Source organism: Cygnus olor, chromosome 2, assembly GCF_009769625.2.
Source record: "Cygnus olor isolate bCygOlo1 chromosome 2, bCygOlo1.pri.v2, whole genome shotgun sequence".
Taxonomy (NCBI): domain Eukaryota; kingdom Metazoa; phylum Chordata; class Aves; order Anseriformes; family Anatidae; genus Cygnus; species Cygnus olor.
Genome location: NC_049170.1, coordinates 99,305,830 through 99,325,238, shown reverse-complemented (window position 1 = coordinate 99,325,238; position 19,409 = coordinate 99,305,830). Strand labels below are relative to the sequence as shown.

At 40.5% G+C, this 19,409-nt stretch overlaps 1 protein-coding gene across 2 annotated transcripts; it reads left to right on the top strand.

Moving 5' to 3' along the window:
- Positions 1–231: 231 nt before the first annotated feature.
- On the top strand, positions 232–15,693 carry CNDP1 (carnosine dipeptidase 1). Of its 2 annotated transcripts, none has more exons than XM_040549546.1 (12): positions 232–625; positions 4,049–4,167; positions 4,759–4,902; positions 5,941–6,103; positions 7,191–7,279; positions 9,158–9,358; positions 10,754–10,838; positions 11,390–11,550; positions 12,987–13,151; positions 13,319–13,460; positions 13,855–14,002; positions 15,106–15,693. In XM_040549546.1, exons 2-12 carry the CDS (start codon positions 4,090–4,092, stop codon positions 15,209–15,211), a joined length of 1,482 nt encoding a protein of 493 aa, XP_040405480.1. In that variant the 5' UTR covers positions 232–625; positions 4,049–4,089; the 3' UTR covers positions 15,212–15,693. The 2 variants fall into 2 exon arrangements, with proteins under 2 accessions (XP_040405480.1, XP_040405481.1); XM_040549547.1 differs by lacking the exon at positions 232–625 and adding an exon at positions 2,943–3,449.
- The last annotated feature ends 3,716 nt before the right edge of the window (positions 15,694–19,409 follow it).

Sequence of the window (19,409 nt, the reverse complement as noted above, 5' to 3'; positions counted from 1 at the left end):
GGCAGTAAAACACATTCAGGAGATGCTTCTTGAATCTTTGTAAGCTTAGCTGATATATCACAGATTCATCATGGTTAAAAAAATCAACCTAAATTTCTTATTAAATCATCCCCTAAGGACGCTAAGTTTTCTTTTAACAGTACTTAGTGAGATGGAAGGAAGTGAGACACAAAATGTTCTTATTGCAAAGGAATGAAGGAAGAGAAACTGTGTGACTGTCAGACATTATTTCTAAAAATAGTCGTATTACTTTTTTTCCATAAGGCAGCAACTGCAATTTAGAATGAGAACAAATCAAATATACTCAAAATTGAACACTGAAGTCTTTGTTTGATGTTTTTTCTTTTGCAGGCTTTATCACCCTTTCACATTGTTTTTCCCCTCCTTGCAACTCTGAGCTATTTTAGCCTTGCCTGAAATCTTTCTACTCCTTTATCAGACTCCCTTTCTTACACAAACTTTTCCCAATACTGTCCAAATGCTTTCCATCAGCGTTGTTTTTGCATGAGCAATGCATTGACGTGCTGCTTCCCTCCCTCCATGAACTGCAGCACAATATAGCTGTTAAATAATTTCTTGTTTGACTTGTTAGCGTTCGGTGTGCCCTGCTACTTCAGAGGACTGTGTAAGTATCTCCTTGCACTCATTTTCTGAACTTTGCCACTGTTCATGCTTGTCTCTGTTATGAAAGCAACCATTTTTCTGATGTTCTATAAACTTTTATTGAAGTCCGTCTCTGGAAAATCTCAAATAATTATTTCATTTATTCCTAGGATGTTTTGCTTGCTTGAATGTTTGGGTTTTTTTGTTTGTTTGTTTTTTTTCCTTCCACAGTGTTTAATTTTCCTTCTTTCTTTTTCTTAAGTGCTTAAAAGCTAATGAAACATGACTTGAAGACATATGTCTCTTGTCTGCATCTTTCCAGGTCATTTGCATGTAACATAAGCAGAGGAGGATACCATCACCATAGCACTTGTCCCCACGTAAAAGCAACTTTTTGTGATTCTGACCTTCATGTAATATTAAAAGAACTGCATTTCATCAAGTCACTCTAAGCTGCAAACTATGTACTCATTATTTTTAGAAAGAAAATGCATGGAATTCAGAAAAAATGAATATTTGAAGAGAGAGGGAAAATAACGTATGATGGAGAAACCAAAACTTACTCATTATATGAACATGGATACTTTAACAACCATTAATGTGTTCAGCTCTGGGGCCCCCAATATAAAGAGGACATGGACTTGTTGGAGTGAGTCCAGAGGAGGGCCACAAAGATGATCAGAGGGCTGGAGCACCTCTGCTGTGAAGACAGGCTGTGACCCATCCTATTCTCCCCATGTAGGGACCAGCTCCCTAAGGAGCTCTGAGGGGGAAGCTATGATGTCTGCAATAAAGATCAGCATAAAGACAACCTTCGCTCTCCTCAGACCTGCTGCTGGTTAAAATAAGGTGGTACTTTGATTATCACTCCCCCCCCCCCCCCCCCCCCCACCCCAGAACATCTTAACACTTAAAGAATCACAGAATCACAGAACGGCTCGTGTTGGAAGGTACCTTAAAGACCATCCTGTTCCAACGCCCCTGCCATAGGCAGGGACGCCACCCACTAGACCAGGTTGCCCAGGGCCTCGTCCAGCCTGGCCTTGAGCACCACCAGGGATGGGGCATCCACAGCTTCTCTGGGCAGCCTGTGCCAGTGCCTCACCACCCTCTAAGTGAAGAATTTCCTCCTAACCTCCAATCTAAATCTCTCCTCTTTTAGTTTAAAACCATTCTTGTGCTGGGGGCCCCAGGCCTGGACGCAGTACTCCCAAGTGGGGCCTCACAAGGGCAGAGCAGAGGGGGACAATCCCCTCCCTCGACCTGCCGGCCACCCCTCTGTTGATGCAGCCCAGGACGCAGTTGGCCTTCTGGGCTGCGAGCACACACTGCTGGCTCATGTTGAGCTTTTCATCCACCAGAACCCCCAAGTCCTTCTCTGCAGGGCTGCTCTCAATGAGTTCTTCTCCCAGTCTGTACTCATGTCCGGGATTGTCCCGGCCCAGGTGCAGCACCTTACACTTGGACGTGTTGAACCTCATTAGGTTCACATGGGCCCACTTCTCAGCTTGTCCAGGTCCCTTTGGACGGCATCCCTTCCTTCTGTTGTATCAACTGCACCACTCAGCTTGGTGTCATGTAATGTTTCAGTGCTTAATATCTCCACCCTTAAAATCCCCTAGGTTTGGATTTGTCTTGTCTCAATCAACAAATCACCTCTGTATCTGTGCTTTGCAGCTTTGCTCTACTGTGAAACTGGCATTTGGTCTCTTGCAACACCAGTCCTTCCAGTGTCAGCGGGCGTCAGGAACTGGACTCTGGTGATTAGATCCAGTGCACTGGGGCTTCTCAGAGCTTTACTTCACAGAGCGAGCTGTGTCACAGGCAGGGTAGATGTAACCTTGCTTGCAAGGAAAGGTTGGAAAATGCGGCCTAAACTTCATGCAGCCAGGATCTCCATAATCGCTCTTCAACTTCTAGACCTGTCCTTCACCAAGTTCCCAGAGTTTATGATGGAGGCAGTGTTTCAGAGAGTGTTCACAAAGCTGTTTTGTCTCGTTTGTCTCTATAGCAAAACTGATCTGCAGTTTTTACAGGTAAATGTGCTTTGAGAAGAGGACAAACACCTTACTGTTTAAAAACAGGTCTTGCAGGCTTTTAGGTCAACAGTAGAACCACAAAAGTGGTTTTTTGCTTAGAGATTTGCTGGCTCTAGTTTGATTTTAAAGATCAAACCTCCAGACTCTTTGGAGTAATTGAGTATAGGAGATGAACTACCTGACTGGGTTAAAAGAGCCTGCTTACCCTAGATTTTTTATTTTTTTTTTTTAATTTTTTTTAATCTTTGAACATTTCAAGTACCATTGCAATAAAACTGGCTGTGTCCATTGCTGGAAGCACACCATGTCACTGGGTGCTGGAGTGCCTTACCAAGCTGGAGTGCTTGTTTCCCAGGTAGAATAAACCCAGTTCTTCTTTCCACTACCCTACTCTTCTTACTTCCTCTCCCTCCTCTTGTTCATAACACGGGTTTTCCATCTTCCTTCTCTGTCAGAGAAACATAATTGAAAATATTATTATTGCTATAGACTATCATCTTAACGATGCATCAGAATTAAGGAGTTAGGTATGGACCTGCAACTGCACGTTTCATCCCCAGCATAGAATATTTTTAAAGTCAGCATGTTGGGTCTTGACCTTGGGATCCATCCCATTGCACAGCCCAATACAGCACCTATTCTGAACTTAGCCCCACCCTCTACGTATTACGTGGCTAACACTGATTCAGGAACTACAGCAGGCACTTCAGGGAAACAAGAAAGGAAAACTGCAGAAAGGAAGAAAAGCACCAAAATACTATGGCTTTTAAATCTTCACTCATCTTGTGAAAAACAAGGCACAGAGAGGTTTGTAAGCACTAAATGACTTCTGCACTTATCAAGTGTTTCGGTATTGCTGCTGTTCTTATTCAACTGCAGAAGCTATTTGCTGGAGCTACTCTCCTGCACTGGGATTGCTATCCCTTATTCATGTGAAACACACAACGTGTGTCAGTGAATCCATTTTTCTCTCTCTTTCTGGAAATGAAGAGGAAGAAAGATGAGTCCCCTGGGCAGATGGTGCGTGTTGGTGTTTGCAAGTCTTCCCCTGCAGCTGCCTTTGCAGAATGCGCAGTGTGAGGTTTGTGCATTGAGAAATGATGCAGCAAAAATTTCTTTAGAAAATACTTCCCTTTATCTCCTTATAAAGCAGAAATTGTAAAGCTATTTACTCTTTGGTCATTTTTCCCCACTTTTTTTTTTCTTTTTCTTTTGGAAAATTAGTTATGAATTGATTTCAGACTTTATGTGGTAAAATGTCTCAGGCATCCTTTCTCATGGCCTGAAGGAATTAAATGAGACTTAAATAAGGCTCAGTGTTTTGCAGTTGTCTATGGTTTTCAGCAATGAACAGAAGTGCAAATTGCAGGATGTCTCTAATGTTGAATTTTATCTTTAACTTTCAGATACTGTCCACCTCACCTTCGAGCTGCTCTTTAAGGCAGGAATGTCCTCCCCATCCTCCTCAGCATTGGAGACTGAGATCTTCCAGTACATTGATCTGCATCAAAGTGATTTCATTAAGGTAAGAACTTTATTGCAGGGAAATGGCTGGAGGGCAGCTGTAATGTCCCAGAGGCCTGTGCTCCACATGCCAGATGAGCATTTGCCACTAAGGTAACAGCAGGGTTTGGGATCTGGCATCAGGTGTGCCACTAAGCAAGGTTGCAAGGGGACAGTCAGTACTGGGGATACTTTAGTTGGAAGCAGGATTTGCATGGACTTCCATAGACCAGTTGGCTGTGGGTACCCTCCAGGTGTGGGCACAGAAAGGCTCCACTGAGTCAAAATGCACCCGAATGGGAGAAGCAAGCCAGATCTTGCAGCTCCTGCTTCTGTCTGCAAGGGAGCTCTGCAGAGAAGTGACAGCATTGGGCTCTGATGATGTGCTGGGGGCTCTGATGAGCTGATGTGTACACTGTAGGCACAAGAAAGGGGATCCTGGCTCTTGGCAAACCTTTATCAGGTGGAAAAATACAGCTTCCATGATGTTGCTGTGACAGGATGGAAGGGAAACCGTCTTCCAATAAGAAGCTTTACATATCCACAGGCCATCCACAGATTCCTGGGTTTTAGACTAATTGTCTTATTTAGCTGTACTTGTTCTCCTGCACAGGATCTCAAGGAATGGGTGGCTGTGGAAAGCGATTCTGTGCAACCAGCCCTGAGGAAAGAAGTCATACGAATGATGGCGTTGGCAGCAGGCAAACTTGCAGCTTTGGGAGCCACTGTTAATTCAGTAAACCTGGGATCACATCAGGTGCCTGTCCTTTTCTTGTATTTAAAATGTCATACCTGCACGTATATCATGTTCTGCCTACTACTTTCAATGCTGTGTATATGCATATATCTCTTATGACTTACTGGTATTTTTGGTAGCTAGATGACAATTTATCAATAGTCCCACAGCCACATGATACCTACTGAATTCAGCCCCTCCTCACACTGATTACCAGCAGACTTAGGAGACCACAAGTGCAATTATGGTTGACAAGTTATATAGCAACAGCCTGTGTCTCTAACAGCAAGGAATGGATGACCTGCTGTTGGAGCAGACACCAGAGATACATCTCTGTCTAGGGCCAAAATATTGTTTCACAAAACGGACTTTTTGCTTTGATTGCTGGGCAAGAAGCTGCTATACTTTGGTATTGCAACAGACCGATACAGACCGATATTATTGTGAATACAAGGGAGTATACCCATTATTTACTTCCTATTTCTTGCTTCTGTGGGACACCCAGCCTCTTTCGGCCAACATGGAGATCTGTTCTGCATACCTACGAATTAGGCGATTAGTTTGGAACCTCAACCTAAAAAACATTCCTTAATGGCTGTTTCTGCATCCTGCCAGGAAAACTTTATTTTGTTTTGTTATTTGAAGTTGCAGGCCTCCTGCCATCTGTCTGTTGGAAAATCAACCCCACATGAGTTTCTGTGTGGCTTTTGACTATTTTAATGCCACAGCATATGCTTTTGTCACTATAGCACACAGTTGACATTGTCTTCTCTACTGGTGGGAAGTAAAAGTTTGTTAAAGAGTGCATTTATGACAGCGCAACATTAGAAGAACTCCATAAAGCCCTGGCACAACCTAAGCATTTGTGGAGAAAATCTTAATTCCTCTGGGTTGGTTAGATTTGGATTCAAAATCAGATTTAAGGACCTGATCAAATTAGAGCCAATAGAGTAGGCAGAAACATTTTCAAAATTGAGAATTCCAGTTCTTCTTACAACATTTGCAAGTTTTCAAAGGTTTGTTTTTTTCCTTCATTGCTTTTTTAATATTACTTTATAGCTTCCTGATGGCCAGCACCTCCCACTGCCGCCTGTTATTCTTGGGGAGCTTGGCAAGGATCCACAAAACCCCACTGTCTGTTTCTATGGCCACGTGGACGTGCAGCCTGCCAGAAAGGAAGATGGCTGGAAAACTGACCCTTACACATTGACCGAAATCGATGGTGTGTACCTGGTCATAGTTTTTGTGTCATTATTTGGATATGTGACTCTGGGATCTCCAGTAGGAGGAATTTCCTCGTACACTTAACTACAGCATGAGCACTTCTCCCATGGAAATCTATGGGATAAATCCTGCAGCTTTACATCTTGATGTCATGCTGTGACTGGTGAGACTGCTTAATATTTGGTGTGGAAAAGCCATGTGAGGTTAATGTCACTTTACAGAGTGTTCATTAGATAGTCCATTTCTGTTTTAAGGTTGTTGTTGGATCAACCATTGCCCTTCCTCACCCTTTCTGTTCTTGCTTCATAATCCTTGAGCACCTCCACCCACCACACTGGAGCTTAGGAGCATTTGGGTGGAAGAAGGTCAGGCCCTCCTTCATGTAGCAATCTTTCCCCTGCAATCAGCAGAGCACGGAAAGCTCCATTCACTGAAGACAAATGCTGGATGGCGGGTTAAAGGATGAGTAAGGCCAAGAGCCCAGAGATCCTGGTTCCCCGTACTATAACCATTAAATCACCGTTTCCCATCTCCTGGGACTGGTTCCAAACACCTTTATTGGGGTAACTCTTCTGCCTCCAGTGGAAATTGCCATAGGTATATACTGCTGTACATGAAACCAAAGTCTGTTCCCGTATATAGCTGCATGTTGAGTGCTAAAAAAAAATGTTCTGTACCTATACCTGTAGGACCTGGCGCTTAGGGACATGTTTTAGTGGGTGACATTGGTAGTAGGGTGATGGTTGGACCAGATGATCTTGAAGGTCTCTTCCAACCTTAATGATTCTATGATTCTATGAAACAGCTCTTAAGAACAAAAGTGGAACTCAGAAATTGGCATGTAGCAGAAACCACAGTATGATGTATATAAAAAAAGAAAAAGAAGTATACCAGTCCACTGGGAAACCACCACTGCCTTCATTGTAACAAGTCAATGAAATTCTGATTCTGTTGACACCTCTCTTGACACACCTATTTTACAGCTTCTGTGGCAACAGGAATTTTCTGATTGCATTGAAGTGACTAGAGGAGTTTCAAAGATTGCTTGAAATCGTTCATCTTTTTTTTTTTTTTTTTTTTTTAAGGAAATCTCTATGGCCGTGGAGCAACAGATAATAAAGGACCGGTCTTAGCTTGGATAAATGCAGTGGAAACATTTAGAGCCTTGAAATTAGTAGGTATCAGTGAGGAATTATTTAGTTATTATTATAGTACCTCTCTGGAGGAATGCATTTACCTTCTTTTGACATAGGTAATACCTCTCTGCCCCAACAGACTATGTGTATTTTGAAATATCAGCTTATTTCTAATGCTATATCCAGGGCACTGGTTCCACTCCAGTACAAATACATACTCAAGTATTTTTATATTGAGTAGCCTTTATGCAATGTAGAAATAGTTTTGCTGTCATTGCCCTGCAAAGGAAAACAAACTAGGGGAAGCATTTAATTTATATTACATACGTTATACAGCTTTGATACCCTATTTTCTTGATAGTTTTTAAAATGGTAAGATAACATATATCAGGGAATGGTGATGAAGTCTCATCTGCACTGTTTAATTCTGTTGATCTTCGGCCTTGGCTATCTGTAAGTTACCTTCAGTTTGTGTATGCATGAAGAAAGCACCTAAAATGCTTATTCCTAATGGGATGTTCTTTCAACAATAGATCTATCAATGAAAATGCTTTGAGTGGGTGCATTAACCAAGTACAAATATATTTGCTTAGAGACTGCCATAGGTCTAAGAATCAAACTCTTGCTTAAACTCTACAATGGCCAACACAGTTATCATTAAATCTGAATGTTTAATACTTTTGTGGTAGATTTATCCCCAGTGCAAAATTAAACCAACATATACTCGAAGTTTGTTACTCGCTCAGCGAACACCCTTTAGGGTGATTTTACACAGTACATTTTGTTAGATTGATGTAAAACAGGTTTCTGCCTCTGCTATGACATGGCACAGTTTGAGTTGCAAGTCTTGGCTTTTAAAGACTTTGTGCAGCCTCTGGAAAACTAATGGTCTTCTTGTATCAGTAGTACTGAATTTACCTTGGTGCCCCTAATATACAAACACAGACAGACTTCTGTCTTTCTGCAGCTTTCCATTTTTTTCAAATCACTAATAGCTATTTTGTCATTTTTAACAAGTAAACAAAAAGAAATATTAGTCATTTGGGGATCTTCCCTTAGAAAACAGCACAGGCCATCAGGCAATATACACGAATTGTTTTTCTAAATTTTCTGGGGCCATTTGACGAACCACTAGTGAACCCATCCATAGCACAAGTTCATTTAACTCTAAACGTTTGTTCCTGGGTTTAATCTGAGAATTGGATTATAACAGAAAGCATCCTAAAGCCTGCAATGAGAAAATGAAGTGGAATGGGAAGCTAAGTTCAAATTTATTTCTCCTATGGGACATGTCAGCATTTCCAACTCTCACTATTCCACAATAAAAGTTCTCTTTGTTACTCTTGGAAATGCATCCTTATGAGCTAGCAGGCCTACAGATTCATGAGTGCCAAAAAGACAACTATCAGGGAATCACCAGCAGCATTTTTACCAGCAGGTGACTACCCCTGGCGATAGGTAACATGTGGGGAAAACAACAGCAGTGGACCTTTGCCAGTGCTTCCCACATGGGCACTAGTAGCGGGAATACAAGAGGCTGGGAACATTCTGTGAAAATGCCATTGCCTTTACACAGATTTTCCAAAGCAATTAAAGTATTTAATAGTACCAAAGAGAAATCCCATGACAGACTAGCAAGTTTTCTGGAAACAGAAGTTAAAAGGCATTTGCTTTTACATTCTCCTTAAAAAAAAAAAAAAAAAAAAAAAAAAAACATAGAGAAAAACAAACTTTGATGGGAAACTGTATGTGTGTATCTATCAATACCCCTTCTATTGAAACAAGATGTATATCCTATGTCTCTCTTTTCCTAATATATTGCATACTGCAAGTCAGTCTGGTTTTTCTTTTTAAATATTCCTTTTTAATTTTGAAAGTGCTTGTTCCTTACCTAGACTTCTCTGCTGTTCATTCAGGCTATACCAGTAAACTTCAAGTTTATTATTGAAGGTATGGAAGAAGCAGGGTCTTTGGGGCTAGAGAAGCTACTTGAAGAAGAGAAACAGTGCTTTTTCTCAAATGTTGATTACATTGTGATTTCGGACAACCTCTGGCTCGGCAAGAAGAAGCCTGCCCTCACATATGGGACTCGGGGCAACGCCTGCTTCTTTGTGGAGGTAAGAGACACAGGTTCATGTGAACTGGCAAGGCCTCTGGCCAGTGAGCAGTGATGCTCCTGTGATCACATCTGTCTCTACACGCAGAGAAAGGCTGAGAGGAAGCTGAATATTTATAAATGCAGGTCTTTCGTACTCTTCCTTGCTTGCGCAGATTTCCCTCCTCATTTCAGTAGTTAGCCTTAATTTGCTTTCATTAATTTCTCTTCAATCATCATTTCTCCACTCAGGAGAAGTCTCCACTCTCTCCTCTTGCTCTCTTTCCTCCCCGATTACTCTCCTGTCCCTCTCCCTCATCACCCCTTCCTCACATCAACTCCATTCTCCTGCATCATTGTCCCTGCACCTCTCCCCGCCCCACTCCAACACTATTTCTTCTGCTGTTCTTGCCCTTCTGCAGCAGATACTGCTTAGTGCAACATCTCTGCCTAGAGGCACTCAATTTAGTTGGATCCCTGTGTTTAAACGCTGTGCAAAATTTTCCCAGCCATTGGCAGAAGCAAGTAACAGTGCACTGCAGTATATTTAGCAGCCAACGTGAGCTATTGCGAAATGAAGAGAAATTTGTCATCTGGAAACTTAAAGCATAAAAGAAATTCAGAGAGAAGATTAAAGAACTAGGGACCTAAAGGAAAAATCTACATTAACCTTTATGTCTGAAAATGAACAAAATTTGCTTTTAACCAAAGTAACCTCAGCAGCCTCGATTCAATTTGTCTAAGTCTAGATTAAGACAAATTATGATATTAAAACATCAGAAATGATCTCTGCCTGCTACCAGACAGTTGCCTTTAATGAGGTTTAGAGAAGAATAAACAAGTTTGTTGCACAAATATAGTTTAAGATAAACCTGAGTATGCAAATGTGTCTGGAAAAACAACCCATTTAATAAAGCAAATGCCTTTCTCTGTTCTAAAGCTGTGTGATTTGAGATGCTTCTAAATTCTTATTTGTTGCAATCTGGAATTAAGGTTGGACATATATTTTCTTAATGTAAAACAAGTAAGGTTCTTTCTTGCCTTTGTTATGAAGATCTTTGCATTTATTCTGCAATGTTAGAAACAGTAATATGCAAGTGTTTCACTTATGATGTATTTAATCTTACTGAAGCAAAAGAGGGAATGGAGAGGGATCCTTGCTTTCAAATGCCTGTAAATAGTATAGATAGCCGAATTTCTCTCTCCAGTGGTTAAAACAAAGTCCTATCTTCTCTTTACCAGGAGCAGATTGTTCCTGACATGATGTTTCCTATTTCATGAATAGAAACTCATAATAGCTTTCCATTTATTTGTGGCCTCGTTAAAAAAAGCAAAGCTACCAGTCCCTGTGGAAAACAAATACCTGTGGAAGAATGAGGTAGGGACTATTTACATCTAAGCCATGTTTTTGGCACAGGTTGAGGGTGGTGACAAGGACCTTCACTCTGGAACTTTTGGAGGCATCATTCACGAGCCGCTGACGGACCTGGTAGCTCTGCTGGGTAATAACGTGCATCATTGCTCAGGAGTAGCTGGGGAATGACTAGCAATCAACCTAATGAAGATCAGTGCCATACTTAATTGACCCGAGTAAGTCAAGTCTAACTGAAGCATGATTCCCAGGTTTCCAAATCTCAGCACAGCTATGGTGACAGCAGCTGAGAAAGGGAATGTCCTTGGTAAGACCAGATGTGCTTGTTGAGCTGTTTTCAGTCTAATACTCAGATGCTCATCAAGGATGTTTAAGGATTACTTTACATACACAGGTAGTAAAACCTAATGTTTTAATGCAGATTTGTATCCCGGCAGCTGGGCTGACCCACAACAAACAGTAGCTCAGTGCTTTTCTTACTAAACATGAAAATACATCAATTCAATGTGGCAATCAATTCAGTGTGACAACCTGATGGCTGCCTACAGTTGTTAGGAGTTAATTGTTAGGGTTACTCATCTGGTTAACTCAAAAGAGTTAGGTAGAAGGGAAAAGGTGTTGTGATTGCCAAGCAGAACAAATAGGTCCTACTTTTAATGATATCTTTGTCTTCTTTCATAGACAGCCTTGTGGATCCCACAGGTCATATTCAGATCCCTGGAATCTATGACAGTGTCGCTGCCCTGACAGAGGAGGAGAGGAAATTGTATGAATCCATTGAATATGATCTAGAGGAACATAAAAATAATAGTGGAGTGAAAAAATTTCTCTACAGTACCAAGGTAAAATAAGATCTGTATGAAAGAACAGCAGAAAGAATTTAAATTACCCATTCATAGCATTTATGGGCAAAGCCAAACTGAAAGATAATTTCAGTCAATGGCAAAATAAAGGAGCACAGAGCATTAAAAGGTAAATTAAATTAATCTGCTGAAAATGTAAGCTACCACATCTGGGCAAGTTTATCCAAAATATGAATAATAAATGAGCAAATCAAAGAGTTTGGCTCCCCCTCTCTCGTACTGCAGATCCTCTCCCTCCATACCCCAACTAACCAACCAAAGAAAGTAAGCATTTAAAACCCTGCATACAGGTTACGGAGTAGGAAAGAAACTATATTCAGCTCTGAAAAATGGGAGGCAGCCTTAGGCTGGTGTGTTTTGGGTGGTTTTTATTCGTTAATTTTGTTTATTGATCTTGGTGTCTGTTGAGCATGCCAAGAAAACACCCAAAGCTATAAGCTTTTCTTTGCCAGAATTTAAAAAATTATTTCCTAAATAAAAAACAGCAGGTGAGGGCTGGCTTAGAAAAATCTCTTTGCAAAAGGCTTGCAGCTTGGAGAAAGGGAGGAATGATTCATTTTTTATTACTAACGTAATTATACTGGTATTAGTTCTAATGTGAATGCTTTTATTTCCATGAAGAAGTTTCTGAATTGGCCTAAGCTAGATTGTAATAATCTGTAATGTACAAGTATAATGCAACAGTAAATGAGTTTTGATGCTTTACCTATATTTGGGTGAAGTGGTGCAAATTTTATGTGTACATAAAGCTCCAATGCCATAAAAATGGAGTACAAAGAAAGGAGTAGCGCTCTGGGGTTCTGCGCATAGACCAGCTTACAAAGCTACTTTAAAAAAAAAAAAAAAAAGTGTCCTCTTACTGTCTCTCCTTCTTTAGAATAAGCACTTTCATTTTTATTTATTTTTTTTCCTTCTTACCTTCTCCAGAAAAAAAAAAAAAGCATCAGCTTGAATATTATCCTCTTACTTCTCATACTCTTTAACTGCTCATTAGGATTTCTCACCTTGTATCAACTGAATGGGGTCTGCCTAAACTGGTCACAGGCTTCTCCTTGTAGAAACCCTGAGATCCGTAGATGGTCAATCAGTTGCTCTGATCTTACTTGGCACTAAAAAAATCACTGCTACAATATTTTTAATAGTGCTTCACATTTCTTGTTGTGCATGAAAAGCTGTTCTCAATCTAAACGCTTCTACAGAGAAACTAATGTTGACTGAAAGGAATAGTATTTTTTAAAATGAAAAGATAGGATTAGTTTGAATTACAAATCAAATATATTTAAAATACAGAGGTCTCCAAGTACAACATGGATGGAAAACGCTTGTGTGTTCACTTTGACCCTATCAGTTGTGAATGGTTCCAGTGTCACCCTCTTCCCCTCTTCTATTTTTTGTCTTTTTTTTTTTTTTTGAAGGAAGAGATACTTCTGCACCTGTGGCGTTATCCTTCACTCTCTATTCATGGGATTGAAGGAGCTTTTCACGAACCGGGAATTAAAACAGTCATTCCAGCAAAAGTCATAGGGAAATTTTCAATTCGCCAAGTCCCCTACATGGACCTTTCAGTTGTGAAACAACAGGTAAGAAGCCAAAGCCAGGTTCTTTCTACTGTGTGAACTAAAGTCCCCCTTAGCACCTCACAACTTTACAACCCCAGTAGTAAACTGAGTGTTTCTAGCATTCAGATGTTCGTAAGAGCAATTTCAAGAAGATGAAAGCATCTAACTGAAAGGCGTTTGCCCTGTAGGCGGAGGAGCACTTGAAGAATGTATTTTCCAAGAGGAACAGTCCAAACAAACTCAAAGTGTCTATGCCACTGGGTGCGAAACCCTGGGTTGCTGACATTAATGATCCACTATATAAAGCAGCAAGAAGGGCAATAAAAACAGGTATGTTTCTTCTTTTTTAGTTTTTAATGTGTCTGCAAGTCTGCAGGGAAACTGTGCTCATCCATTAAGAAAAAAGGGATTTCCCAATTCAGTGTTATGGTCACGTACCCTTATGTATGTCATTGATTTTGACAGAACAACTCAGCCTCCACATCTTGCTTAGCTGGGGTGTATTTAATAGGAATAGCCAAAAAAAAAAAAAAAGCTTGTTTAGTTCTTTCATGTACAGTTACAAAGCCAGAGGTTTGTAGAGTGCAACTGATTCATGACATCATTTAGCTACAGTTTCTACTCAGAAGCTCTTCATGATTGAGCAGATTGCGGATATTTGGTAACAGAAGAAAGCATCTTTTGTTTCACTTATGAATTAATTAATTCTTTGCATGTATTTCAGTTTTTGGAGAAGATCCAGATTTTATTCGGGATGGTTCAACAATTCCTATTGCCAGACTGTTTCAGACCATAACGCAGAAAAGGGTGATAATGTTTCCGATTGGAGCGGCCGATGCTGGGGAGCACTCCCAAAATGAGAAAATAAGCAGGTTTCTTTTATTCATTCATTTGTGCTATAAGGGATGGGGGGAGAACTGAAGTCTTCTGGTACCCACACATAACCACTGATGGATGGGAACCTTTACTCTCCAGTGGACAGTCCCAAACTACTGTCTCCAGCAAACCTGTTGTGTTGCCATGCAGAAAGCAGAATTCCAAATGTAGCACATACTGCTGTATGTACTTTTCATGAAATGTCTACTCCATCTTTAAGTACATCACAGTGGCAGTTTTCATTGCCATGCCAGTGAAATTTGCCTCTGGTTTGAAAGATTATGATGTAGAAGGGCACTTTTCTCCACAGCATCCATTTTGAAGTGTTGCAGTCAGATGTACTCAGGCTGATGGTTAAGTGTATTTATATTACAGCGAGCCAAACTAGTGTAGCTATATCAAAATTAGAGTGCTGCCCTTGCAGTTTCTGAGTTGGGTTTTGCCAAGCTCATCCTAAAATTAATTCTCAGATGATTTTTTTCCCCCTTGGTTTAGCCCCAACGCTTTCAGTTACAGACAACAGTAATCAGCATACTTTACACTGAAACAGTTTTCTCTGAGAATCCTGCAAAGGAATCCTGCAAAGGAGTGCCAGTTCCAGGGTATCCAGAATTTCAGAGCACTTTGTCCTTTTTTCAGGAAGCTGTTTCATCCTTCTGTTCCTTGCAATGTAAATGTGTGAGAGCAAACCACATCTGTACTTTTCACATCAGAGAGTAAAATGAAGTCACCTCTCTGTCCATTTCTTTTGGCTGTGATAATTATGCTCTTGACTCTGAGAAATTTGCCATCGTCACAGGCATGAATGGGGAGTTAGAACACAACACTTTTTTTTCTCATTTTTGGAGAGGTTGTTTTTCCTCTTACCGTTCTGAATAAGTCATGATGAAGGACAGTAATAAGGAGCTGACGAGTGATTTCACATGCTAAACTCATTATTAATAAATTGGTAGGTTTTTTTTACGAGATCTTTTGTCAGTTCTTTTTGGTGGCCAGTCTCACAAACTGGCCTGAATATACTCAAACCTTGGACTAGGCTACTAACTGAACAGCAGACTGGCCTGACAGGACGTCATTCTCTTTCTTTCCTTCTTCACAGACACAACTACATTGAAGGAACCAAAGTGTTTGCAGCCTTTTTCCTGGAGATATCAAAGCTACGTGGGCAGTTACATGAAACTTCCAGTCCAGAGACTAACAACTGATAGACCATCGTAACAAAATTAGCAAAGCACTTTTTTGTTTTTAATTTTTATTTTTTTATTTTTTTTCAGTGTTAGGCTTTCTAATTTCCTGGTCTGGAAAAACATGTAAATCACATATTTTATGTGACTGAATTTGTGGAAAAAATAAATGCTGTGCTATTATTTGGCATACTGCTAAATTACATGCATTTGTTATGCAGCCAGTTAACTGGACTTACCCCTGATGCTATAAAACAGAGCTATGGATAATTCATTCTTATGGAGTAGAATGTATTATATTTTACTCTTAAAATTTAGGGCAAAGGGAATTTTGACATTTACTTCATTAAAATTACTTTATTTCTATTTTGTAGTATGCCCATGTTTATGCCACCTAGCTCATATTCCAGTTTCTGAATACAAGCAATTCACACCACTTGTTTCTCCTAACTATATACAAAATTTCACTACAGAACTTTATGAATAAAGATATGCTATTATGTTCAACTCTTCCCTGTCCTTCACAGAAGGTGTACATAGGAAATGCAATACGGTGAGCTTGCTTCATTTGATGTAAAGACTTGCCTATGAACATTTACTTCTGGGAACAATCATTGATGTCAGTAGAACTGCAGTAGTGAATAAATATTCCCAGTCTGGATTCTGCTTTTTTTTCATACATTTAATTTCCTCTTATTGTGTTGTGAGCATACTATTAGGAATTACTACATAATACGTGTTCCTTAATGTCACTTTCTTTTTATCAAAAAAAAAAATCAAAAACAAAACAAAACAAAACAAAAAAAACTTGTAAACATGTTTTGGCCAAAATCTGCCATCAGAATGGTGTTTTACCAGCAAATTAGCAACTATTAGTTGCTTTTTAAAGCATCAGTTTTTGTTGATAATTAAATCAAATGCACATGATGTATCTTGAAATTACAATAATAGCTCCAAAGTTCTGTTTGCTGATTAGGGAAAACATCTAGCAAATATTAAACAATTCACATCAATATTTATTTCAATTTCAAAACATGATTTTCATTATGATATGCATTTAATTCACACACAACAAAAATGACTGAACCAGATTTAAACAGAAGCTCAGCAGTGTTATCCCTACTGTTAACACAAGGGACATTAATTAAGTAAAGGAACTTGGCTGGTATTTTTCCTTCCTCTCCTGCTCCTTCTCTAAAGGGCATAAAGTGTGGATGTGGAGCCTTCAGAGCAGGATATCAAGCCATAGATAACCTGTAAAATCTGCTGATATGGAAAGTTATCAGGTGAAAAGCCTCGGCTAGATTTGAAAACACAACCAAAAAACAAGCTTGTTTTTCAGTCACTCCCCTGAAATTCCTGGGAGCTGGACGGTTAGGTTTCACATTGGGTTCTCAAAAAACACCACATTCAGACTTCCCCAGGGCTGTGAGGAACCCTGTCAGCTGATGAGAACTGAGCTCACAAGCTGCTGAAGGCCTTCGAGGGAAAGAGGAGGGCCCAGCGCAGGATCTCTTGCTTGTGTTGGCTCCATAGACCACACAATTGAAGTGCAACTTCTGGTGCCCGTGCCTAGAGGCCTCCAAGGGCAGACAAGGACTGAGCCCCTAACATCAGAAGACTCCAGTTTGCACATCATCAAGTTGCAGGACAGGCCCTCGGCAATCTCTCAGCTCCTTTTGCCTGTTCGAACCATTAGGGAACAAGACAGTAAGTAAGGAGCTCTGCCCTGCACATGGGGCACACTGGTCCATGCTTAAAAGCTATGGACCAATAAAGGACTGAATTTTACCAAAGTGCTCGAAGATGTACAATTGATAAAACATTATTTGCAATCTCCTGTTTTGTAGAGTCTCAACGTTTGGGTGGCTTTCAAAAGTGACTTCAACATCATTGAAAGAAATAATTACTCCTAAACACGACAATTCTGGAAGAAGAGAAGAAAGCTCGCTGAGATAGCGGAGCTGGGAGATTTCCTCATGCCAGAGGTATGGAGGCTGTGTTTCCAGAAATTTAAGTGCTTTGAAAAACACAGCAATCCTAAAACAATTTAGGGTGGGATTGTGTCATATGTAGTTTCTTCTGTTGCTATTTATTTGGAACAACAAATAAAGCGCAATCAACAAAGATGGCATCACTTTATGTGCACAAACACTATCAGAGCAGCACACTAAAATAAGGTTCAGATCTGAAATAGCCACTTACCATCAAGATAAAACCATATGTTTCACTGGGACCAATGAATTATGCAGAACATCTTTCAGTCCCAAAAAGGAGAAATAACAGAAAATATTTATTTCAGGTTCTCCAGGCCAGAAAAGAAAGCATCGTGAGAGCCATTCCCTCCCACAGGGGTTTCCAGAACTACTCTTTTCCCTCTCAAATCAAGAATGCATCCACCTGGCTTTTCTTTTTTACTGTTGTGCAGCATCTCGTCAGTCTTTTGGGAAAAAAGAAAGTGTGCATTTCTCTAAGGTCTGTACCATTATGTGTCAGTTCTATCACATCGATTCAGGTTTTTCTTACTAAGGGTTGAATGAGGGCTGTTGGCTTTGGCCTGTCTATGTGCAAAACTACAAAAGCTAGTATCTTTATTAGTGCAGTGTACATGAAATCACAGAAAAGGGACACCAAAAAGGGGTGAATTTTATTCTAGATTATTTTTTACAACATTTTTAAGCTCTAGTATTAATCTGTGTTTACTTCAGGTTGCCTCTTCACAGTGAAACCTAAGTACTGTTTCTTTCATGTTCTGAACAACCACATTTGTTTCATATATCACATTCTGAATAACTGTATCAAGAGGACATTTTGCTGATTAAACCTACCCAGACAGGAAGAAAACAACTTTGTGGGCATGTCCAACAGCAACACCCAAGACTTGGACGCCTAATGCCACCAGGGACGTCCTGCAGAGGTATGCCCGAAGGACGACAGACACAGCTCAAGCCTGTGTGAACACGGCCAGTGGAGGGGCACCCGAGAGCACCTCTGATGGCACCAGGTACCTATGCATGGAGGGTCAAGGTCTATCTCCCTGGTATGTTGTCCTGTATGCTGTCCCTCCTCTAGACTGCACAGGTAAGATGTGTTTGAGGAAATCGAGTGCTCAAGGGTGGGATTATATTTTCCTACTGATTATTATTTTAAAAGAAGAAATTGGAACACTTTAATGTTCATTTAAAATCAGTGGGCTAAATTTCAAGTTAAGTGTGAAAGTTGCTTTTTTTTTTTTTTTTTTTAGATTAGATAAACACAGTTTTTACTCCTTACATAATGTCTCAAAAGGCAAAACTAAAAAATGTGGCAGTCAGCTAATATCATAGAGAATGAGTGAAATAATAGGATGCTGACAATAGGAGCTGAAGGCATGGAGAGATGAGCAGCCTCCTGAGATGCAGAACTAATCAGGTCACCATCTGCTCTGAAAGAGGAAGATTAGGCATACTCATGTAGCTATGTTTTTTTTTTCAAGAAACATTACTCCCAAGAAACTTGACTTTGACTCCCGCTAGTCATTCCTCTCAGAATACGCCATTTAGCTTGTTTGACAAAATGTTACAAAATACCTTGCTAGTTAAGGATGGCCATAGTCCATGTTTGGACAGGGAAGATTGAGCAACTGTCTCTTTACTGGTGACATAAGGAGACCGTGCCACAGTGTCCAGTGCCAGCGAGGAGCCACAGTTCCTTGGCTCCTGCTGTGAACTTCCACCTTCAAGTAACGTGTGAAGTTAAAATACTGATCCACAAAATAAAGTTCTGAGCACAATCTTCTCATTTTAGTCTCCCTGTCTCATTTCCACTTCATTCCTTGCTCAGGTGTGAAGGGTGCCTGTGTGGGCAAAACTTGCATATGGAATTTACGGGATTAGAGGTCATTTGGATAAATATAGGGTAACTGCTTTTCCTGTGTTGGAGAATATAGGGATTCTGAGTGTGTAATAGCACAGGTACGACTGAGGAGAGGTCAGACAGATGCTTTGTGATCATGGTGAGTGCACATTCAGACAGTATCTCCCCCTCTGCTTCCCTGTTCTATGCCCAGTGATGGCAAAGACCCAACCTATACGCTGTTTTGGAAAAAAAAGCAGTGAAGAAAACCACCCCTACCAACGTTAACGAGGCCAGGTACCCGTCCCTGGGAGGGGAGGACTCCCGCAGTGGCTTGCTAAGTGCCACAGCTCTGGGCAGGTGCCGAGCAGTGGCTGCGTGGCAG

What these genes read in the sequence shown, in the direction of transcription:
- CNDP1 (XM_040549546.1), top strand. Translation starts at nt 4,090, where the DNA reads ATGTCCTCCCCATCCTCCTCAGCATTGGAGACTGAGATCTTCCAGTAC. An exon ending in TAAACCTGGGATCACATCAG is followed by an intron (nt 4,903 to 5,940) that starts GTGCCTGTCCTT and finishes ATTACTTTATAG; the next exon opens with CTTCCTGATGGCCAGCACCT. An exon ending in CATTTAGAGCCTTGAAATTA is followed by an intron (nt 7,280 to 9,157) that starts GTAGGTATCAGT and finishes CTGTTCATTCAG; the next exon opens with GCTATACCAGTAAACTTCAA.